Source organism: Sus scrofa, chromosome 2 (genome assembly GCF_054392235.1).
Source record: "Sus scrofa isolate SSC_HxYL_T2T_F1_AM1 chromosome 2, Sscrofa_HxYL_maternal_Yorkshire_Landrace_v2.0, whole genome shotgun sequence".
Taxonomy (NCBI): domain Eukaryota; kingdom Metazoa; phylum Chordata; class Mammalia; order Artiodactyla; family Suidae; genus Sus; species Sus scrofa.
The window spans coordinates 18761360-18785119 of NC_139384.1; the positions used below are offsets into that span (position 1 = coordinate 18761360).

General features: G+C 52.2%; 1 protein-coding gene across 6 annotated transcripts in view; it reads left to right on the forward strand.

Moving 5' to 3' along the window:
• LRP4 (LDL receptor related protein 4) overlaps positions 1-23760 on the forward strand; it is a 57093-nt gene that overhangs the window by 13052 nt on the left and 20281 nt on the right. For 3 of the 6 annotated variants that reach the window (XR_014836992.1, XM_085011206.1, XM_021085230.2), the window contains exons 2-25: positions 2788-2934; positions 4883-4999; positions 5508-5621; positions 5988-6104; positions 6424-6552; positions 6790-6909; positions 7535-7660; positions 8274-8399; positions 8590-8724; positions 9101-9226; positions 9545-9775; positions 10640-10796; positions 12103-12320; positions 12481-12657; positions 13300-13422; positions 15571-15779; positions 15948-16029; positions 17398-17503; positions 18900-19101; positions 20994-21183; positions 21270-21401; positions 22441-22581; positions 22927-23013; positions 23120-23291. Coding sequence is in view for 4 of the 6 variants with exons in the window: in XM_085011206.1 (XP_084867332.1) it covers positions 2788-2934; positions 4883-4999; positions 5508-5621; positions 5988-6104; positions 6424-6552; positions 6790-6909; positions 7535-7660; positions 8274-8399; positions 8590-8724; positions 9101-9226; positions 9545-9775; positions 10640-10796; positions 12103-12320; positions 12481-12657; positions 13300-13422; positions 15571-15779; positions 15948-16029; positions 17398-17503; positions 18900-19101; positions 20994-21183; positions 21270-21401; positions 22441-22581; positions 22927-23013; positions 23120-23291 (3484 nt within the window). In the remaining 2 variants the exon portion in view is untranslated. The remainder of the gene's footprint in view (positions 1-2787; positions 2935-4882; positions 5000-5507; positions 5622-5987; positions 6105-6423; positions 6553-6789; positions 6910-7534; positions 7661-8273; positions 8400-8589; positions 8725-9100; positions 9227-9544; positions 9776-10639; positions 10797-12102; positions 12321-12480; positions 12658-13299; positions 13423-15570; positions 15780-15947; positions 16030-17397; positions 17504-18899; positions 19102-20993; positions 21184-21269; positions 21402-22440; positions 22582-22926; positions 23014-23119; positions 23292-23760) is intronic. The other 3 variants (XM_085011208.1, XM_085011207.1, XR_014836993.1) reach the window with 2 other exon arrangements.

Below are 23760 nucleotides of genomic sequence, written 5' to 3' on the forward strand. Positions count from 1 at the left end.
ACCAGGGATAGAACCTGCATCCTCATGGATGCTAGTCAGATTCGTTCCTCTGAGCCATGACGGGAATGCCTGGGTTCCTCAAGATGCTGTTGTCCTTGCTCTCCTGATCCTGGTTCTCAGGTTCTTAAAATCAAGGCCTTCTGGGAGTTCCCGTCGTGGCGCAGTGGTTAACGAATCCAACTAGGAACCATGAGGTTGCGGGTTCGGTCCCTGCCCTTGCTCAGTGGGTTAACGATCCGGCGTTGCCGTGAGCTGTGGTGTAGGTTGCAGACGCGGCTCGGATCCTGCGTTGCTGTGGCTCTGGCGTAGGCTGGTGGCCACAGCTCCGATTAGACCCCTAGCCTGGGAACCTCCATATGCCGCAGGAGCAGCCCAAGAAATAGCAAAAAGACCAAAAAAAAAAAAAAAAAAAATCAAGGCCTTCTGGAAAAAGCTAGTCCCCCAGTCCTCATGTCCCCACACTCCCCTGCATTTACAGAGCATCCTTGGTGTGCCGAGGCACGGCCTTAGCCTCTGCCACATTTATCCTCCTGTCCAGTCCTTGTGGCCTTTTACACACAAGGAAATAGGCTGAGGGCAGGGGCCAGTGCAGGGTAGGAAAGATAGAAGAAAGCAAGCAGGGGAGAGGTGGCCCGGTTCTTTCCCAGCTACAGCAGCCCCGTGGTCAGTGGGCCCCAGCTCTGTCTGCTCCAGATCTGGTGCTCCCTCCTCTTCCCCTCCCCCAGTGCCCCCTCTTCCTTTCCGTTCTTGGCACCCCATGACCCTGACCTCCTGTTTGGTGCAGCCCTGCCTCTTGCTGTGTGCATGGCCAGCAGCATTTCTCAACCTCTACTGACGTTTTAGGCTAACGACTTTGTGGTGGGCACCTGTCCCACACATTGTAGAATTCTTAGCAACATCTGTGGCCTTTATCCTCTAGATGCCACCAGTACTGCCCATTACAACCCAAAATGTCATCGTGCCCCCCGGGGAGAAAAATCCTCCCTCGTTGAGAGCCTCTTAGCCTTATTCTTCTCCTCCATTCTTCCCCGTGAAGGGGGTCGGCATGTTGGGAAGCTCCATGGGATGGAGTCCTCTGGAATAGTTGGTCGTTGTTCTTTGATCCTGGCCAGAGTTCCCTAAAATAGTGCCTGGAGCTGTGATGAGCTGGTCACACTTACCAAAGTAACTCAGGCTCCAGTGCCCAGGGTCTGAGTGAAAAAAGCCCCCATCCCTTCTCAGTGTGCTCTCAGAAGAGGCCCAGGAGAATGGGGCTGGGTCTTCAGGGCTCCCCTAGGAAGAATCCTCTGTCCTGTATTTGCAGAGACTCCACAGGACAGGAGTGCTGGGCTTGGAGTGGGGCCTTCCTGTGAGGTATCGAGGTGCGGCACCTCTCAGATGGATTCCCGCAGCTTCCGCAGGAAAGCCCGTGTCTTTTCTGGGGCAGCTGATGCCCTTCGCATGTGGAGGGGCCAAGCAAGGCCTCAGCTGAAGATTGGGTGAAAGCTGTGGCCCTTCACTCCACAAATGTACACTTTGCCTGCAGTTTCAGGGGTTCACAGGTCCTACCCCTCTGTCCCTTTGCAGGTTAGGAATCCCTGCTTTATGCTTACACTTACCCCGGGGGTTGAAGTGGAGAGAGAGGGGTCTAGGGCTCTCCCTTTGCTTTTGTGGGAAGAGCACGCACCCTTTCATCCTGGGCCCTAAGCCCTGGTTAGGCTGGCCCGGGTGACGCAACACGAGGTGAGGATGTACGGCAAGGAGATGAGCTGAGAGAGAGAGAAGCTGGGCCTGATAAAGAGGAAAGGAAGCAGGGGTGGCAGTTGGGGAGCTGACTTCTTCCCTGTTCCAGCCCAGCCTGAGGGCAGAGCCCAGCAGACGGGAAGAAAGGAAGAAGAAAGCAAGCAGGGGAGATGAGCGAGGGAGAGGTGGCCCCCTTCTTTCCCAGCTGCAGCAGCCCCATGGGTTAGATGAATGCTGGGAGTGGGGGAGAGTGACCCTGGCAGAACCCTTTGTTCCAGCTGAGGCTGGCGCAGGGGCACCGAGCCATTCACACGCCATCCCGGGGCATCCTGCTGGGCACGCTGGGGAGGGGGCACAGCAGCCGGTCATGGGACTTGGCCAGGCAGATAGCTGGATGCTCAATAGGGACGCCCAGCTACGTGCTGCAGAGGCTGGGGGAGGGGCTGCTTCTGCCATCCTCCCTCCAGGCTGGGGCCAGTCCCACAGACAGGAAGGCCCTGACTGGTCCCAGCCACTGCGCCTGGAGGCAGCCTGGTCCCCCATTCCTGCTCCTCCTGGTTACCCTCCTTAAAATCGAGCTCTGACTGGGGGACGCACAGCAGCCCTGTGGCTTCCTGCTCCCCTGTGTGACATCTTATCCCTAAAAGGGCTCAGCATTTTAATTCCTCTCTTATTTCTTGCCCTCCCCAGCCAACATCCAAGGGCCTGGATAGAGGCACAAGCATCCATAACTCAACCTAGTTTTGGAGGGACGGAGATGGAAGCCTTTCTCCATCACCCCTCCTGTCCCTGGCTCCCCTTCCTCAAGACCACTAAACCTTCCAGGTGGCATCCACCTGTCATAGAGGAGGTACCGGGACTGTTTGTGAGCCCAAAGTCAGAGGGTATCTTCTTGACCACGTGTGCCTGGGCAGGGCGGTGGCGGGGTGGGGCACAATTGCATCGTCCACAACTCCCCGCAACGTCGCTGCTAGACTTGGCTTGGCTCCTCTGCCTTGCCCCCGTGGAATGGGCTTTGGTTGGGTGGGAGCTGAGCCCTCACTGGTTCCTTTTCCCTCTGCCCAGGCCTCGCCAGCAGCCCCGACTGTGCTTGTGGTCGGAGCCACTTCACATGTGCCGTGAGTGCCCTCGGCGAGTGTACCTGCATCCCCGCCCAGTGGCAGTGTGATGGAGACAATGACTGCGGGGACCACAGCGATGAGGATGGATGTAGTAAGAGCCTCCCCGCAGGGCGGTGGGAGAGGAGGGACCTGGGGATGCGGGAGCAAGGCCAGGTGTGATGGAGCATTCTGTGCATCAGCTGTGTCAGACTCAGGGTCACACTCTTTCAATGGTGACACATATTGACAAATGGGTGGTTTCTTCACCATTATATGTGTCTTCAACCCTGCTGTATTGCCTATATTTCCATGCATGTATGGCCAGTGAAACGAATTTTCAACAAGTATAGAAGAAAATGTCCCCTGGTCTCTGAGGTGGCATGGGTTTGATCCCTGGCCTGGTAAGGTGGGTTAAGGATCCAGTGTTGTCACAGCTGTGGCATAGGTTGAGCTGTGACTCGGATTTGATCCTGGCCCAGGAACTTCCATATGCTGTGGGTGTAGCCAAAAAAGAAAAAAAAAAAAAAAGAAAAATTTAAAAAAAAAAAAGAGAAAATGCCGTTGCTTCTGCAGGTGGTCTCTTTAAACAGATCTGTCTGAATTGATGTGACTGTGTGTATTTGTATTACACATTTGCACATTTTTTAGTGGGCATACTATATGTGGATGAAGAATATTTCTGTGTTTCTTCTGTGGGTATTCTGTGTAATCACACCTTTTTCTTTCTTTTTTTTTTTTTTTTTTTGTCTTTTGTCTTTTGTCTTTTGTTGTTGTTGCTATTTCTTGGGCCGCTCCCGCGGCATATGGAGGTTCCCAGGCTAGGGGTTGAATCGGAGCTGTAGCTACCGGCCTACGCCAGAGCCACAGCAACGCGGGATCCGAGCCGCGTCTGCAACCTACACCACAGCTCACGGCAACGCCGGATCGTTAACCCACTGAGCAAGGGCAGGGACCGAACCCGCAACCTCATGGTTCCTAGTCGGATTCGTTAACCACTGCGCCACGACGGGAACTCCGTGTTTTTTTTTTTTTTTTTTTTTTCTTTTTAGGGCCTTATCTGTGGCATGTGGAAGTTCCCAGGCTAGGGGTCGAATCAGAGCTACAGCTGCTGACCTGTGCCAGAGCCACAGCAACACGGAATCCGAGGCATGTCTGGGACCTACAGCACAGCTCACGGCAACAAAGGATCCTGAACCCACTGAGCAAGGGCAGGGATAGACCCCACATCCTCATTGGATACTAGTTCCGCTCATTACCACTGAGCTACAATAGGAACTTCCCACACCTTTTTAAATAATGTGAACTTTTTAAAGAAATCTTACATCCTCTTTAAGTCTCCCCTCCCCCCTAGTGTAGCAACATGCTCCCCAGGTGAGGGCATCCTGCCTTGGAAGTACAGTGATATCACTGCTGAGCCAGTTGTCCGGGTTCAGGGGTGCAGCCTCCAACCTGCAGCACCTGCATCTGAAGGAGACTAATTAGTCTCAGAAGAATGAGGCTATAACGAGGACCTTATTAACCCTAACCAGTTGAGCTAATTGTGATGATGGCAAATGGCTCACTTTCATGTAGCACTTTCATACGCATTAGCCGAAAGACTCCTCTGAGTCAGTTATAATTATCCCTGCAGTACCGTCGAAGAAACGCGTCTCAGAGAGAGTAACGACTTGCTCTGTGTGGTAAGTCATGCCTTCTAGAACTTGAAATTGAGCCCGGACGTGTCAATCATCATATCATAAGAGGAAAAAGGAAAAAAAAAAAAAAAAAAAACAGGCACTCATTTCTCTTCTCATGTTTCCCTTAACTGATTTCTTAGGCGTTTTGAGCTCCTTGGGCTCTTCTGCCTTGTGAACCCCTGACCATCACTCCTTGAGCAGCTCCCACTCCTCCGCTGCTTTTCTGCCTGATTTGCCATCAGCTGGGGGCAGGTGTAGGAGTCCATGAGCAAGGACTGGAATTCAGGCAGGGCGCTCGTTAGGAAGGGATTTCTGGCCTGGGTGAGGCTGCCGGAGGAAGCACACCAGACTGACAGCCGTGTCCCTTCTTTTCCCGGGGCTCAGTGCTGCCTACCTGCTCTCCTCTTGACTTTCACTGTGACAATGGCAAGTGCATCCGCCGCTCCTGGGTGTGCGACGGGGACAACGACTGTGAGGACGACTCGGACGAGCAGGACTGTCGTGAGTGCTGGCGGGACTGGACGGGGTCCATTGAGCTTTGCTGAGAAATGATTTTCAGTCAACAAATGAAAGGAATTCCTGTTGTGGAACCGACATAGTGTCTGTGAGGATGTGGGTTCAATCCCAGGCCTTGCTCAGTGGGTTAAGGATCTGGTGTTGCCCCAAGCTGCAGCATAGGTCATAGATGCAGCTCAGATCCAGAGTTGCTGTGGCTCTGGTGCAGGCTGGCAGCTGCAGCTCCGACTGGACCCCTAGCCTGGGAACCTCCATATGCCACGGGTAAGGACCTGAAAGAAAAAAAAAAAGGAAAAGAAAAGAAAATGATGCCCCAGCCCTTGGTCTCTGCTTCTTGTCCTTCTACCTCTTCTCTTGGTCAGATAAGCCCCCAGGAGACAGCCCCCTCCTCAGGTCCCTTGGGAAGCATTGGAGCTGCTTGGCTGGGCTTTCTGCTGAGCTTCCGCGCCTTGGCCCTACTGCCCGTTGCAGCCCGACTGCTCTGTGCCCACAGCCCCCCGGGAGTGCGAGGAGGACGAGTTCCCCTGCCAGAACGGCTACTGCATCCGGAGCCTGTGGCACTGCGATGGTGACAATGACTGTGGCGACAACAGCGATGAACAGTGCGGTGAGCTGCGCTCTGGGAAGGCAGGCAGGGTGGCTGGTGGATGGTACAGCCATGGAGGGAAAGAGCAGCCACAGCTCTAGCACTGCCTAAACCTTGAACTGCCCAGGTGTCTGGAGCAGCTGGAGGAGAGCAGCAGGGGACAGAGTCTCCAGACCCCCATCCCACCCCAGCAACCACAGAACAGGAGCCCAAGGCCCAGTCTTTCCAGGCCCTTGGCTTTCCCCTGGGGAGTCTGCACCAAGTCTGCCATGTCCTGCAGGGCCTGGGTCAGACTCCCAGGGCCAGTGAGGGTGGGAGTCAGGGAGGATTGCAGGAGGGTTGCCCGTGGGGCTCCCGCAGGACAGCAGTCCCATTGCATCTCCCCAGACATGCGCAAGTGCTCGGACAAGGAATTCCGTTGCAGCGATGGAAGCTGTATTGCTGAGCACTGGTACTGTGATGGTGACACCGACTGCAAAGATGGCTCTGACGAGGAGAACTGTCGTGAGTGGCCTCAGAACTCAGGTGTCGGGCTGGGCGGGGGCAGAAGGCTCCATCCCATAGTCTGAGGGCCTGACTGAGGCGAGCATGGACAATGGGCAACGAGGGGGGTCCTTAAGAAGCAGCTCCTCCTAGGCTGTGGGAACAGGTGCCCCAGGTGGGAAGGGAGGTCTTCCTTTAGTCCAGAATGTGGGTGTCTGTAAGGGCCATCTCAAATGAAACCTGGCTTTGTCGTCTGAGCATCTTGCCCCTTTGAGGAGTCAAGGCGCCTCTCCTCTGTCCAGGACTGAGTGTATGCACCCCCCCCCCGCCCTCCTTCTAGCCTCGGCAGTGCCAGCGCCCCCCTGCAACCTGGAGGAGTTCCAGTGTGCCTACGGCCGCTGCATCCTCGATATCTACCACTGCGACGGCGATGATGACTGCGGAGACTGGTCGGACGAGTCTGACTGCTGTGAGTGTTCTGGCTTGGCTGGGTGGAGGAGGGGTGGCCAGGCTGGGAGGAACTCCTGGGGTGGCCAGGCACAGGTGCCAGCTGGGTCAGGAACTCAGGGGAGGAGCTGCTGGATTCCCTGGTCCCTACTGGGCAAAGACGGAGGAGCCGGGGTGCCGGGGCTATGGCTTTCCAGTCTGCCATGGGACACTATGTGCATAGACTGGCTAGAGACCGGAGTCTGTCATGTTTTCCCAGCCTCCCACCAGCCCTGCCGCTCTGGGGAGTTCATGTGTGACAGCGGCCTGTGTATCAACGCAGGCTGGCGCTGCGATGGCGATGCAGACTGTGATGACCAATCTGATGAGCGCAACTGCAGTGAGTGGGGGATAGTGCCAAAGGTCTGGGCTGGAAGTAGAGGAGGCTTGAAAAGAGGACAGGACCTCCGTGTACAGTTGTGTAGGTTGGGCACTGCACAGACAAAGGATGCCAGTTCCACAGTAGATTTATATATTCTATGATTATAGATTTATATATTCATCACGGTGGCTTTCCAGCAGATGGCAGTAAAGTGTCTTGAAGAAAGGGCACCTTTTCCTGATTTCCACAGAAATGCCATATAGACCAACTGTGACACTGGTGGCATGGGGAGTTCCCATTGTGGCCCAGCCAGTGGCCCAGCCAGTTATGAACTCCACTAGTATCCATGAGGATGTGGGTTCGATCCCTGGCCTCGCTCAGTGGGTTAAAGATCTGGTGTTGCTGTGAGCTGTGGTGTAGGTCGTAGATGGGACTTGGGTGCCCACTTGCTGTGGCTGTGACGTAGGCCAGCAGCTGCAGCTCTGATTTGACCCCTAGCCTAGGAACCTTCATAGGCCACAGATGCAGCCCTAAAAACAAAAAGGAGAGGCACGGGTGCTGGCGTAAAGTGCATTTGGGGTGGTAGGGAGGCGCTTTGGGCTGAAGTGGGGCCAGCCTTTCATTAGACCTTTGCTTTGCCCAGCCACCTCCGTCTGCACTGCGGAACAGTTCCGCTGTCGGTCAGGCCGCTGCGTCCGCCTGTCCTGGCGCTGTGATGGGGAAGATGACTGTGCAGACAACAGCGATGAAGAGAACTGTGAGAACACAGGTAGAGTCTCCCGGGTGTACCCCAGACCCCTTAACCCAGAGTTGGGTTGGCGGACAGGGATAGAAAGTGAGTATTACTGCTGTCTTTCCAGTTGGGGCAAGGTGATGCTTTTAGTCAGATCTTGCCCATGACCTGGACTTTCCCTGCTCTTCTCAGTTACCAGTGTCAAATCCAGGTGCCTCTGTTGACCTGCAGCCTCATGGCCTGGAAGACAGTATCAGGGCTGGGAGTTTCAGTGGCCTCTCACATGCTAACTCACACACGGCCAGTACCTATTGCTCTGGCCTAGTGAGCAAGGACTGCTCTCCTGCTGACAGCCTCCAGGCCCTCTCCCTTAGCCACACTGATGCCCGACACACGGATGCACTCTTTCCTTCTGTTCCACACCCCTCACCATCCCACTGTGGTGTCCTGGGAAGAGGACGCGTGCAGATGTTCAGCCGGCCCCGTCTGAGTTGTTTCCTGCCTTGGACCCTGACCCTCCCACCTTGAGTTGCATCTGTCTCCAGCTTGCCCTAGAAAATGACAGGCTCCCATCCTTTGGTGGACCCAAGCCCTGCCCTGCTGTGACCTGACTCTCCCTCCCGCCCCATGTCCCTCCCTCCCCCTCTAGGAAGCCCCCAGTGTGCCTCCGACCAGTTCCTCTGTTGGAACGGGCGCTGCATCGGGCAGAGGAAGCTGTGCAACGGGGTCAATGACTGTGGGGACAACAGTGATGAAAGCCCACAGCAGAACTGCCGTGAGTGTCCCCCGTGGACGTGCCTGGCCGTGGTTTGTGGCCGAGCCCCACCCGTTCGCCTCAAAGAGAACCCTCTCCAGGGACTCTTGCAGCCTTGGGAGCTGCTCTTCGTGGTGCAGGTGGAATGCCAAGTTGGCCGTCTGGGGGAGGCCTCTGGGCTAAACTCCCATCTCTGCCTTGCCTGGCACAGGGCCCCGGACGGGTGAGGAGAACTGCAATGTTAACAACGGTGGCTGCTCCCAGAAGTGCCAGATGGTGCGGGGGGCAGTGCAGTGTACCTGTCACACGGGCTACCGGCTCACCGAGGATGGGCGCATGTGCCAGGGTGAGCTGGGGCCTGATTGGGAGCGGGGCCAGGCAGCTGTGTGTCCCATGGGTCAGGCATTTGATGGATGTGACCTCTTGTCATGATCACAAGAGTCCTGGGAGGTGGGGATAGTTTTCCCTCCCATTTCAAAGATGGGGGAACGGAAGCTCAGAGAGGTTAAGTAACCTCCTGAAAGCCACAGAGCCAGCGAGGTGCAGTTAGGATTCCAGCCCAGCTCTGCCTGACCTCAAAGCCCTTAACTGCTTATTATATAGTTTTCCCACTAGGCCTGGAAAGTAGATGGGTATGTGGGCAGGAAAGCAGCTGGTCACCTTGGGAGCTGGGGCGGGAGGATGGCAGAGCAGACCTCTCCGGACCATCTCCGTCCTCACAGATGTGAATGAATGTGCCGAGGAGGGGTATTGCAGCCAGGGCTGCACCAACAGCGAGGGGGCTTTCCAGTGCTGGTGCGAAGCTGGCTATGAACTCCGGCCCGACCGGCGCAGCTGCAAGGCTCTGGGTAAGGGGTGTTGGCATTCGGCTGGGTGGGCAGAGGCCTGAGCACGGAGACAGCCAGGTGCTTGGGGACTGGCTGAGACAGCGAGAGATGTTTCCATCTCAGGAAACTGGAGCTGTGAGTTGCATTCTGGGCCCCAGGAAAAACCTTGCTGGGGTGGGCTGTATGCCTTGCAGGCCTCCTCTCTTCTAGTGCTGGTGCCGACCGCTCGGAACATGCCCTAGGGGGCCAGGGGCCCTTTGGAGCTGGGGGTGCATGCCGATGGCGGCCAGGGGCAGCTCTGGAGCCCAGTGGGGGCCCCATTTCTGTGCCACGTCCCAGGGCCGGAGCCTGTGCTACTGTTCGCCAATCGAATCGACATCCGGCAGGTGCTGCCGCACCGCTCCGAGTACACACTGCTGCTCAACAACCTGGAGAATGCCATTGCGCTCGACTTCCACCACCGGCGCGAGCTCGTCTTCTGGTCCGACGTCACCCTGGACCGGATCCTCCGCGCCAACCTCAATGGCAGCAACGTGGAGGAGGTTGTGTCCACCGGGCTCGAGAGCCCAGGTAGGGAACGAGGCCCCGTGGGGAGGGGCAGGACCACACCGCATGCAAAGCCACCAACAAAGGAACAGGCTGGTGGCTACAAACCTTAGGCCGCAGAAGAGCTTCTTCTCACAGTGAAATCTGGAGTGGAGCTCTAATAGAGGGAACGTTGGTTAGTCTACACGCATTTTATAGGTTCAGATTTATAAACACCTGCTCCTTGGGGAGCTCAATCGGTGAGAACAAGGAGACCATTTTGATGAATGTGACCATCTGAAATTGGTCACAGAGTTGTGATTGACAGTTACAGTTTTCCATCAGCCTCGTATCTAGTGTAATTCTGAATTTTGTGTTGATTACTTAGTATTAAAAATAGCCTGATCAGCCCAGATAAATGTATCCAATTGTTTGCAAATTAGAAAAACTATAGCTCATTTTGCAATCTTAGGCCATTCTACAAGCAGGTGAAATGGTTCAAATTTGGTATTGAGCACGTCTGACTCAAATGCTTACAGCACCTCTGGAGGTGCCTCAGCAAAACCCTGAGCCACAGCTTGCAACCCCCTGGGCCAGGGCCGTCAGGGATTCTGAGTGTGGGTCTGGGAGCCGGAATTCAGGAATTGGAGTATGTTTGACTGAGAGGCAGAAATGCATGATCTTGGACGCTTACTTGATTTCTCTGTGCCTCAGTTTCTTCATTTTCGTGGGGATGATAGTACCAGGTTCACACAGTTGTTGTGCTAATTAGACAAGTCAGCATATGCAAAATGGTTAGAACAGGGCCTGGCCCAAGAAACTGCTACATGTAGGAGTTGCCCTTGTTACTATGGCACAGAGGAGCCCGGGCTGAACTCCCGACACGTTTCTGCCACCTCTTTCCATCAGGGGGCCTGGCTGTGGATTGGGTCCACGATAAACTCTACTGGACCGACTCGGGGACATCAAGGATTGAGGTGGCCAATCTGGACGGAGCCCACCGGAAGGTGCTTCTGTGGCAGAACCTTGAGAAGCCCCGGGCCATTGCCTTGCACCCCATGGAGGGGTGAGTGAGTTGTGACTCAAGTTCCCAAATTCCTCTTGCAGCCTCTAGGGCCAGTTCCCAGGCCCCCTGGATCAGGCTTTGCTGAGGGTGGGGAGGAAGGGTGGAGGGTGGGGAGGGCAGTCCTCACCGTGTGATGTTAACAGCCTGGGCTCTGCACCCAGATACATGTGGATTTATAGCTCTGCAGTAACTGGCTGTGTGGCCCTGGCCTAGTTAACCTCTCTCTGCCTCCACTCTACTCATTTCTAAACCAGTGACAGTGCAAATTAAATGAGATGATGCATTTTAAATGGCACGATACACATTAGATGCCTTGTAGATGTTTAGTCATTTTATTATTCGTTCATAGGGTTGAGCTATTAGAAGAAAGTTCTCCTGAAATGGAGGTTCTCAGCCTCTAGCTTTTAAAAATTAAATGCATTCGGGAAGTTCCCTGATGGCCTAGTGGTTAAGGATCCCACATGTCACTGCTGTGGCTCGGGTCACTATTGTGGCTCAGGTTCCATCCCTGGCCTGGGAATGCCTATATGCTGTGGCTGTGGCCAAAAAAAAAAAAAACCCAAACAAACAAACAAAAAATCAAATGCATTCATTTGATGGGGATGTCCCCTAAGATCTTACAGCTGTAGGTCAGCTATTTTAGAACAGCTGTGTGTGTATGTAAATGATAAAAGGCAATGGAAGAGGAGTTCCCTTCGTGGCTCAGTGGTTAACAAATCCGACTAGGAACGATGAGGTTGCTGGTTCGATCCCTGGCCTCGATCAATGGGTTAAGGATCCGGCGTTGCCGTGAGCTGTGGTGTAGGTTGCAGACGCAGCTCGGATCCCACGTTGCTGTGGCTGTGGTTTAGGATGGCGGCTACAGCTCTGATAGAACCTCCATATGCCGCAGGAAGCGGCCCTAGAAAAGACAAAAAAAAAAAAAAAAAAAAAAAAAAGGCAATGGTAGAGATTGTGACAAAGAAGAAAGCACTTGTCCTAAGGAATATTGCACTAGTATATTGTCAGTTTCACAGGGTCCAGATTTTTGTCTGTTTTGTTCACTGCTGCACCCACAATGCCTTAGATAGGTCTCGTTCATAGCAGATATTCCCTAATTTTCTTTTTGTTAAATGAATACATGCCCTGTCGAGAGACATTTCAATTCGAACATTGAAAAAACACTGTGTAGACCAAACAGACTATATCTCCTATCAATTGGAGTCGCCTGGGTTAGATTGATAAAAGCCGGTCTACCTGATGACTATCCTGGGTACCTAACCACCCTCTACTGCCTACCACCCAGTATCCTTTTCTCTCTTCCCAGTACCATCTACTGGACAGACTGGGGCAACACCCCCCGCATCGAGGCCTCCAGCATGGATGGTTCTGGACGCCGCATCATCGCCGATACCCATCTCTTCTGGCCCAATGGCCTCACCATTGATTATGCCGGGCGCCGTATGTACTGGGTAGATGCCAAGCACCACGTCATCGAGAGGGCCAATCTGGACGGGAGTCACCGCAAGGCTGTCATTAGCCAGGGTGAGGCCCTTCCTTCACTTTCCTTCGTCTCTCATCCTCCTTCCCCCATCCTAGCCCCCCAGGAACCTTGGCAGAGGGTGAGATCTGTATAGCTGCCAGGCCTGGGCCCAGGCAGCCGGCAGGCCATGTCTAGACAGAGGTCCTCCTGGACTTTCCCCAGGCCTCCCACATCCCTTTGCCATCACGGTATTTGAAGACAGCCTGTACTGGACCGACTGGCACACCAAGAGCATCAACAGTGCTAACAAATTTACTGGCAAGAACCAGGAGATCATTCGCAACAAACTCCACTTCCCCATGGACATCCACACCTTGCATCCCCAGCGCCAGCCTGCAGGTAAAAAATTCCGCACGGTGTGAGCCTCTAGGGCTTCTGAGAATCTTCCTTGCACCTGTCAGAGTTGCCATTGTTTTCTGCAGGAAAATGTGAGGTTGGCACTGACATGGGCTAATGCCTCCCTCTGCTGGACATTGAGGGTAGTACAACATTGAGACTCGTGAAAGACTCATTCAGCTTCACTGTCCCCATGTAATTCATGCAAACATTTCCTGTGTGTCAGAGGTGGTCACTCTGCTCACGGGTTGGGCAGATATTAAAAATAATAAGACAGGCGTTCCTGTCGTGGTGTAGCAGAAATGAATCCGACTAGTATCCATGAGGACGTGGGTTGGATCCCTGGCTTCACTCATGGGTTGGGGATCTGGCATTGTTGTGAACTTTGGTGTAGGGTGCAGATGCGCCTCGGATCCTGTGTTGCTGTGGCTGTGGTGTAGGCCAGCAGCTGTAGCTCCAATTGGACCCCTAGCCTGGGAACTTTCATATGCCACAGGTGTGGCTCTAAAAAGCAAAAATAAAAATAATAGCACATAGCTCCCTTTAGGGAGCTCATACCCTAGTTAAACCTGACTCACCAGGCTTGGGACCACTTCTGCCAGCCTTTGGTCTTATCTGACCTCTTGCTCTGGGCTTTCTGAGCAGGGAAAAACCGCTGTGGGGACAACAACGGAGGCTGCACCCACCTGTGTCTGCCCAGTGGACAAAACTACACCTGTGCCTGCCCCACTGGCTTCCGCAAGATCAGCAGCCACGCCTGTGCCCAGAGTAAGTGGGTCTAGGGCACCTGCCTCAATGGACATGCCTTGTGAGGGTGGGTGGAAGGTACAGGGATAGTAGCTGGGGGCATTGCCTGTAGCAGGGAGGAGCCAGGCTCCTCAGGCAGCCCCTGGAGAGGAAAAACATGAGGCTGAGGGCTCCAAGGTCAAAGCTGAGGGGGCCCAGCAGTAGTCCCCAAAGATTCAGTGACACTACAAAGTCAAGTATGAACTCTTGCAATCAGGCTTGTGTATCATTTTCACAGAAGGATGCTTTGTCTATAGGCAGCAAGGCGGTTCCAGGCCCTTCTAGAAAGCAGGGGAATAGTTTCCTGGTTCTTTGCCTTTAGCTTCACCCTATTAAAGATTCCCTCAGCCTCTAAACCAGAGAGCTTAGATTAGGACTTCTGAGGATGTGCTGTACACACAGGCCCTGGATAAATAAGTGCCTAGTGAGTGAAAGATAATGACATTCCCCAGTCACCCCCCTGAATGCTACCTTGGCTTCCTTTGAGCTCCTGCAGGGATATGGCCTTGAGAAGGTGGCCTTGCGTAGCTCAGAGGCACAGGCAACTATTCATAAAAATAATCCAGAGAGGAGTGATCCTGGCACAGCCAGCCAGGGGCCGGGGTAATTCCTCACGCATCACAGCTCTTCTCACTTACCACTCTGTTCCCACTGATGTTCTTATCTGTAGTTAAAATCATTTTTCTCTTGGGATCTGGTGAAATCAGGGACACTACTCAGAGGAACAGGCACAATAGCCATTTAACACACATTGACTGAGAACCCCGTTTCCCTACATTCTTTTGTGTGCAACTCTTCCTGTATTGTCTTGATGAGATGCAAGGAACTTCCCTTAACTTAAAGGTTTCCCAGAGCTTAAAAGAAAACAGTTGATAAAGTTAGGCAGGAAGTGCCTTTCCAAGCAGCAAAGTATACCGGGACATATTCAGACAGACCAGCCCAGGGGCCGGGGATGGAGAGGAACCAGCTGGGAAGAAGCTGTGCAGGGGTGTGGCCAGAGCTCCGTCTTTGGAGTCAGACCTGAGTTCACGTTCCTGCTCCAGTTCTTTCTAGCTGTGGCTTCCTGGGCCAGTTACTTGGCCTCCGTGAGCCTCAGGATTGCTCATCTAGAAAATGAGAATTAAAAAAAGAATTTCAAATAAATCAAGGCTCAGTTGTAATCAACCCTACTGGTATCCATGAGGACACAGGTTTGTTCCCCGGCCTCGCTCAGTGGGTTAAGGATCCAGCGTTGCCATGACTGTGGTGTAGGTAGCGGATGCAGCTCAGATCCCGTGTTGCTGTGGCTGTGGTGTAGGCCGGCAGCTGTAGCTCCAATTCCACCCCTAGCCTGGGAACCTCCGTATGCCACAGGTATGGCCCTAAAAAGCAAAAATAACTAATAACTAACTAAATAAATAAATAATGAGAACACGAATAGCATGACCCAGAGTTCCCTCAGTGGTCAAACGGGATTGGCAGCATCTCTGGAGCACTGAGACGCAAATTTGATCCCTGGCCTGGCACAGTGAGTTAAGGATTCAGCATTGCTGCCGCTGTGGCTTAGGTGGCAGCTATGGCTCGGATCTGATCCCCGACCTGGGAACTCCATATGCCATTGGGTGGCCAAAAAAACAAAACAAAACAAAAGAATAGCATGAACCACCAAGGGTTGTTAAGAGGGTAAAGGAGACATGGCAAGAAAAACACACCAAGCTCCGGGCCGGGCAAGGAGTAAGTGCTCAGCAGGGGTCGTTAGTGACTGATGTGGTGAAGAGGAAGGGATCTGGGTGACGGAGGGGACACAGAAGGCAGAGAGGCAGAGTGGGGCTTGACACTGATCTGGCCAGTACACAGGAGACCAAGCAAAGTAAGACAGGAAGAAAATTGAGATGAAGCTGACAGACACTTAAACAGGAGGCACTTCTGGGCCCTGGCAGAGTCTATTTCCTTTGGATCCTGAAATCGGACTCTGCCAGCATGGGCTGCCCGGTGCTCAAAGGGGGCCTGAGGTGTGAGGAGTAGGGGACAGAGGGCACCAGATCCCAGGAAGGGTGATTGAACCAGATGTCACACAGGTGAGCGTCTGTGTCTTGTTACTCTTACTGGATTTAGAGCATTAAAAGAAGACCCCTTTCGGCCTTTGATCAGGTCTTGACAAGTTCCTGCTTTTTGCCCGAAGGATGGACATCCGTCGGATCAGCTTTGACACAGAGGACCTGTCCGATGATGTCATCCCACTGGCTGACGTGCGCAGTGCTGTGGCCCTGGACTGGGACTCCCGGGATGACCACGTGTATTGGACGGATGTCAGCACTGACGCCATCAGCAGGGCCAAGTGGGATGGAACAGGACAGGAGGTAGGGCCAGTGTGGGCCCAAGCCCTCAGGGAGGGCAGGGATTGAGGGGTGGAACCAGCCTCTCCTGGGTAAAGGCATCCCACATCTTTGCCAACCTGCAAATTGGAGTTTGGGCTCTAAGGCTGGGGAGCATATCCAGTTGGTGATACAGCACTGCTTCCTGCCTAGGTGGTAGTGGATACCAGTTTGGAGAGCCCGGCAGGCCTGGCCATTGATTGGGTCACCAACAAGCTGTACTGGACAGATGCAGGTATGTAGAGGGCAGCTGTGCCTGGCTCTCTGGGATTCTTATTTAAAACCTTGGCTTCAGGAGTTCCCGTCATGGTGCAGCAGAAACGAATCCAACCAAGAGCCATGAAGTTGCGGGTTCAATCCCTGGCCTCGCTCAGTGGGTTAAGGATCTGGTGTTGCTGTGAGCTGTGGTGTAGGTTATAGACACAGCTCAGATCTGGCGTTGGCGTAGGCCAGCAGCTGTAGCTCCAATTCAACCCCTAGCCTGGGAACTTCCACATGCCACTAGTGTGGCCCTAAAAAGCAAAACAAACAAACAAACAAAATAAAACAAACAAACAAAAAAACACCAACCTTGGCTTCAGGTGCAAAGGACCCAATGCCCCTCCTAGATCATTTCTGTCTTGACCTAAAATCCTTAGTAGGTCAGGAGTGGTTGGGCTGCTGTGGAGCTAAAGTTAGAAGCTCACATCTGAGGGCTTGGCATTGGCCATTCAAGTGGCTGCTCCTTCTGCTGTGCAGCTGATGTTTGAGAAAGTTTTGAGGCATTTCAGATAAGGAGCCTATGCCCTGTGATTTTCCTTCCATCACATTTTACCAAAATGCCTTGGTAAAAGAGGCATTTTCTATTAGCCAGATAAGTGTAGGAGGCAAAAGGAATGCCTTAAACCAGAGCTACTCAAAGTGTGGCCTCTGGACCAGCAGCATCTGCATCACCCGGGAACTTGCTAGAAATGTGGATTCTTGGAGTCCCGTTGTGGCTCAGTGGAAACGAATCTAACTAGCATACATGAGGACACAGGTATGATCCCTGGCCTGGCTCACTGGGTTAAGGATCCGGCGTTGCCATGAGCTGTGGCTGTGGTGTAGGTCACAGACGCGGCTCAGATCCTGTGTTGCTGTGGCTGAGGTGTAGGCCCGCAGCAGCAGCTCCGATTTGACCCCTAGCCTGGGAACCTCCATGTGCTGCAGCCCTAAAAAGCCAAAAAAAAAAAAAAAAAAAAAAAAAGCAGATTCTTGTTAGAAATGCAGGCCCCACACCAGACCTGTTGAATCAGAATCTTTCAGGGTTAGATTTGGGAATCTGTATTTTCACAAACTCTTCTGGTTCTTATACACACTAAAGTTTAGAAGCATTGCTTGGCAGAGTGGATTGCTTGAATAGAATGCGTTGACAGGGTAGGACAGTGTAGGTTTCTTAGGTTGAGGAAGGTTCCAAGAAATATAACCCATCACTTCCTTGAATTTTTTCTCGAAATTCCATTGCATGTTTATCGCAAAGTACTTCTTGAGCATCTAGACATGTGAAGCTCTGGGCTGGGCAGGGAAGGTGAGAGGGTGAATGACCAAGACTAGAGTTAATATTTTTGCCCCTACTTCTTGGTAGGGACAGATCGGATCGAAGTGGCCAACACCGATGGCAGCATGCGGACCGTACTCATCTGGGAGAACCTGGATCGGCCCCGGGACATCGTGGTGGAACCCATGGGCGGGTGAGCACCTGTCCCTTTGGAGCAAGCTCTCCCCACCCCTAGGTCTGGGTACCAGAGGGGAGTCTGGAGGTTAGCAAGAGTGGCTGGATCTTACAGGCACACCCAGGAAGCAAGGACAGCTGGAGAAGCCATAGTGCATAGTGACAACGCTCTCTTTGTGGACAAGGAAACTTTATATCTTTTGGTTTTTTTCTTTTCCTTTTGGTCTACTTACAAAAGTAATTTGTTGCTTAAAAAATTAAGTTTGGGGGTTCCGTGTGGCTCAGCAATAACAAACCCAACTAGCATCCGTGAGGATGTGGGTTTGATCCCTGGCCATGCTCAGTGGATTAAGAATCCGGTGTTGCTGTGAGCTGTGGTGTAGGTTGCAGAAGTGGCTCGGATCCCACATTGGTGTGGCTATGGTGTAGGTCGGCAGCTATAGCTCCAATTCAACCTCTAGCTTGGGAACTTGGGCGCCCACTGCCCTAAAAATAAACAAGTTTAAAATTTTAAATAAATAAAAAATTAAAAATTAAGTTTGGGAGTTCCCATTGTGACTCAGTGGTTAATGAATCCAACTAGGAACCACGAGGTTGCAGGTTCGATCCCTGGCCTCGCTCAGTGGGTTAAGGATCTGGTGTTGCCGTGAGCTGTGGTGTAGGTCACACATGTGGCTCGGATCCCACATTGTTGTGGCTCTGGCATAGGCCAGCAGCTACAGCTCCGATTAGACCCCTAGCCTGGGAAGCTCCATATGCCACGGGTGCAGCCCTAGAAAAGGCAAAAAGACAAAAAAAAAAAAAAAAAAAAAAAAAAAATTAAGTTTTGATTTCCCTTGTAGTGCAGTGGGTTAAGGATCCAGCATTGTCACTGTAGAGGCTCGGGTTCAGTCCCTAGCCTGGGAACTTCCACGTGTTGCAGACATGGGCAAAAAAGAAAAAAACCTAAGTTTATAATCTCACTCTCCAACAGGAATTGTTGTTACAGTATAGGGTGTCTTTTCCAGATTTTCTTCTATGCGCATACATACACGTGGTGGTGATGAGATGGTTTTGGTTTTACAGCAATGGCATGCTCTTTTGTAATGGTTTTTTCACTTGGCTGTATATATCTTGGATGTCTTTCCATTTGATCACGTAGGTCTATTTTGTTCTTTATGGTTATGTAGAACTCTGTTAAGTTGATACACTGTGATTATTTAATCCGTCCAGTCAAGACAACACTGAAGACCCTAGGATGCTTTTTGATGGTGATATAAGACCTGCAGAGACAGCTCTGAACCCAGGAGAGGGCTGGGAACTGAGGCAGGAGGCTGGGGCAGCTACTGCAAGTGGAACCCCTCAAACCCTAGAACCCCTGAATCCCTCCTGGGTGTTGATAGAAGGCTTATAAGACCTCCCTTGCCTGTGCCCAGGTACATGTATTGGACGGACTGGGGTGCGAGCCCCAAGATTGAACGAGCTGGCATGGATGCCTCGGGTCGCCAGGTCATCATCTCGTCTAACCTGACGTGGCCTAATGGATTAGCCATTGACTACGGGTCCCAGCGGCTATACTGGGCTGATGCCGGCATGAAGACCATTGAGTTTTCTGGGCTGGATGGCAGCAAGAGGAAGGTAAAGGTGGCACTATGGCTTCCCTCCACAGCCCTGACAGCCTCCAGGGTGGCACTTCCTAGCTGGCAGCTGGTGGGATCCAAGAGGACCTTGGGGTGACCCAGCCTGGGGCATGTGCTGTTTCTCTGAGACTGTGGCTGCCCCACAGAGCCCTGGCATTCTGCTGCTTGATGGTGAAAAGAAACTAGGGATCAGGTGGATTGTGGGCTGGGGATCTAAGTCCTTTCCTAATAACCACCACCAGTAACACTAATTAATCTCCATTTGCATGCTGGGCCCATGACCTCTCTCTTCGTTTTTACTGTTTATTTTGGTACAATTTCAAGGTTAAAGAAAAGTTGTAAGAATAGTCAAAAGAAGCAATAACTAATTTTGCCACATTGTTAATACCATTTTCATCCCCTCTCTCCCTGTCTTTCACACACACACACACACACACACACACACACACACACACACACACAATTTTTCTGAACTGAGATTAAATTGAAGTCATCCTACCCTTGAACCCAAAATATTCTAGTGCATATTTCCTAAGACACAAGAACATTGTATTATGTAATCAACGTATAATGATCAACATTAAGAAATTTAACTTTGGGAGTTCCCGTCGTGGCGCAGTGGTTAACGAATCCGACTAGGAACCATGAGGTTGCGGGTTCGGTCCCTGCCCTTGCTCAGTGGGTTAACGATCCGGCGTTGCCGTGAGCTGTGGTGTAGGTTGCAGACGCGGCTCGGATCCCACGTTGCTGTGGCTCTGGCGTAGGCCGGTGGCTACAGCTCCAATTCAACCCCTAGCCTGGGAACCTCCATATGCCGCGGGAGCGGCCCAAGAAATAGCAACAACAAAAGACAAAAAAAGACAAAAGACAAAAAAAAAAAAAAAAAAAAAAAAAAAAAAAAAAAAAAAAAAAAGAAATTTAACTTTGATACAATATCACTATATAATCCACAGTCCATATTCAACTTTCCCAGTAATCATTCCAGTAATGTCTTTTATAAATTTTTTTTCTCTTTTTTTGTGTCTAGTCCAGGATCCAATCCCAGGTCATAATTGCTTTTAGCAATCACGTCTCTAGTCTGGAACATTTCCTCAGCCTTTCTATGTCTTTCTTAATGTTTGTATTTTTATTTATTTATTTATTTATTTTGGTCTTTTTGCCACTTCTAGGGCCGCTCCTGTGTCATATGGAGGTTCCCAGGCTAGGGGTCCAATCGGAGCTGTAGCCACCAGCCTACGCTAGAACCACAGCAATGCGGGATCCGAGCCGCGTCTGCGACCTACACCACAGCTCATGGCAACACCGGATCCTTAACCCACTGAGCAAAGGGCAGGGATGGAACCCGCAACCTCATGGTTCCTAGTCAGATTCGTTAACCACGGAGCCACGATGGGAACTCCATGTTTGTATTTTTAAAGAGTGAATTTGTCTGACATCTCCTTGAGATTAGATTCAGATTATGTATTTGGGGCAGGAATACTACACTAAGTGAAGGTGTGGGCTGACTTCTCAGTGTGTCTTATCAGTAGCCACAGATGTCAGCTCACCCCATCATTGTGATACCAACCTTGATGGTGTGGTTAAGGTGGTGTCCACTGCAAAGTTTCCATTTTTCTTTTTGTAATTAATAAATACATGGTGCAGAGATACTTCAGATTATGTAAATAATACGTGATCTTTTATAGTCATCACACAACCCTTGGAGCCAGGCCCTGTCACAGAGTGACAGTCCAAGGCTCAGAGAGATTTTATAACGAGCTCTAGCTCAGGGTCACCCAGCAGGTGGTATTGGCAGAGCTGTATTCTGCCTCCTCACCCGAGCCCTTGACCAGCGTACTGTACTGTCAGACCTTGCCCAGGGCATGACACAAGTGCTGGGGCCCTTGACAGGTACTGATTGGAAGCCAGCTGCCCCACCCGTTTGGGCTGACGCTCTATGGAGACCGCATCTATTGGACCGACTGGCAGACCAAGAGTATACAGAGTGCCGACCGGCTGACGGGGCTGGACCGGGAGACTCTGCAGGAGAACTTGGAAAACCTCATGGACATCCATGTCTTCCACCGCCGTCGCCCGCCAGGTGAGCAGCCCTTAGCCCACGGTGGCTTCTCCTTGGCTTCCCTCTGCTGAGGTCCTCCCCATTGACCCCCCCTCCTCTCTACCCAGTGTCTACACCATGTGCTACAGAGAATGGCGGCTGCAGCCACCTATGTCTTCGGTCCCCAAGTCCAAGTGGCTTCAGCTGTACCTGCCCCACGGGCATCAACCTGATGCCTGATGGCAAGACCTGTTCACCAGGTAGGTCTAAGCATCACAGAGCTGAAAGGAGCCTCTCTGGGAGGGACAGTGGCTCTCATCCTTCCCTGCAGGTAGACTCTGATGTGCTCTGAGAAACCTGAGCTCCTAGAGGCTTAGAGGTGAGACAAAGCTTCTAGAAAAAAGGAGAAGCGGGTAGGCAGGATTCAAAGCAGAGTCTGACTAGGTTTCATGGTGTCTTCACGAATTTTAGAAAAATATATTCCTTTCTTGGGAGTTCCCATCGGGGCTCAGCGGTAACAAACCTGACTAGTATCCACGAGGACTTGGGTTCGATCCCTGGCCTCGCTCAGTGGGTTAAGGATCTGGCATTGCTGTGAGCTGTGGTATAGGTCACAGACATGGCTTGGATCCTGTGTTGCTGTGGCTGTGGTATAGACCAGCAGCTGTAGCTCTGATTTGACCCCTAGCCTAGGAACCTCCACATGCCGCAGGTGTGGCCCTAAAAAAAAAAGCAAAAAAGATTCTCTTCCATGATATTAATAAAAAATTGTCATTTATGACTATGTATCAGACCCAATGCTAAGGATTTTTTTGTATATGATCTCTTCCATTCCTACAGCCACCCTGTTATTGTTCCCATTCTACAGATAATGAAACTGAGGCTTAAACCATTTAAATAATGTGCCCAGGATCACAGAGCTAGAAACTAATGGAGATAGGGCCTGAATTCCCATTTTCCCTGCCCCAAATGCTCTTTTTTTTTTTTTTTTTTTTTTTGCATTTTAGTGCCACACCTGTGGCATATGGAAGTTCCAGGCTAGAGGTCCAATCAGAGCTGCAGCTCATGGCCTACGCCACAGCCACAGCGACACAGGATCAGAGCTGTATCTGCAACCTACACCACAGCTCATGACAACGCCGGACCCTTAACCCACTGAGCGAGGCCAGGGGTCGAACCTGCATCCTCCTGGATACTAGTCGGATTTGTTACTGCTGAGCCACAACGGGAACTTCCCAAATCCTCTTAATGGCTGTGCTTGGGTGACTGTCCTCTTTCCTTCTCTCCCCACCTGGGCAGGCATGAACAGTTTCCTCATCTTCGCCAGGAGGATAGACATACGCATGGTCTCCCTGGACATCCCGTACTTCGCTGACGTGGTGGTACCCATCAACATTACCATGAAGAACACCATTGCCATTGGAGTGGATCCCCAGGAAGGTCTGTGTGGCCCTCCCCTCTCGCCTGTCCTGCTGTCCCTGCCCTTGCTTTCCCACCCCCTCTGCCTCCTGCTAACAGCCCGGGACTCCCTGTTCCCTCAGGCACAGCCCCTGCCCTGTCTCTATAGCACTTCCGCTTTGGTTATAAGGGCACGGGGTTTGGAGGCTTCCTCTTCATCTCTGCCAAGAGCTATCCTGTAATGATATTTCTATATTTCCTTTGATTTCCTCTGCTTGGGGGTTCAGGGTCCCCTGACATGCCCTGGTGTCTCAGGGCGTGAGTCCGCCGTGTGTGTTCCTTTGGGGGAGGTGAAGGTCCAGGGTGAGCCAAGCCTTCCCCTTCCAGGAAAAGTATACTGGTCAGACAGCACGCTGCACAGGATCAGCCGTGCCAATCTGGACGGTTCACAGCATGAGGACATCATCACCACAGGTGGGCCTTGCTCCCAGCCCAGGGACCACCTGTCTGGCTACAGAGCTGGGGAAATATCCCATCTGTTTTAAGGCAGGAGCCAGCGTGCTCTCTTGACTTCCTGCAGGCCTGCAGACCACAGATGGGCTCGCAGTGGATGCCATTGGCCGGAAGGTGTACTGGACAGATACGGGAACCAACCGCATTGAAGTGGGCAACCTGGATGGATCCATGCGGAAGGTGCTGGTGTGGCAGAACCTCGACAGCCCCCGTGCCATTGTTCTGTACCACGAGAAGGGGTGAGAGAGGCTCTGTGGCCCTGGGCGGCAGGATGGGCCGGCCCGGCTGTGACTATGGAGGGGGTGGAGGTGGGCCGTCGAGACCGAGCGTGCTTCACAGGAACATCCAGACTGACCTCCTCCCTGGGACGCTTCCACTGCCTTGTGACTTCTCTCAGGGTGGCAGGGTAGTGTAGAGGTTAAAGCATGAGCCTGGACATCAGAAGTCCAGGTTTCAAATTCCTTCACCTCTTATTAACTGTGTCTGTCACTTTGGGTCCAATATTCCACCTCCCTGCTCCTCAGTTTCCTTCCTTGTAAGTGGAGGTGAGAGTGAAAATGTATGCCTCTTGGCCCACGTGAGCATTAAGTGAGATAGTGCATGGAGACAGTGCTTTTTTTTTTTTTTTTTTTTTACCACCTTAGCCATTTGTAAGTGTATAATTCAGTGGTGTTAGGTACATTCACATGACTGTGAAACAGATCTCCA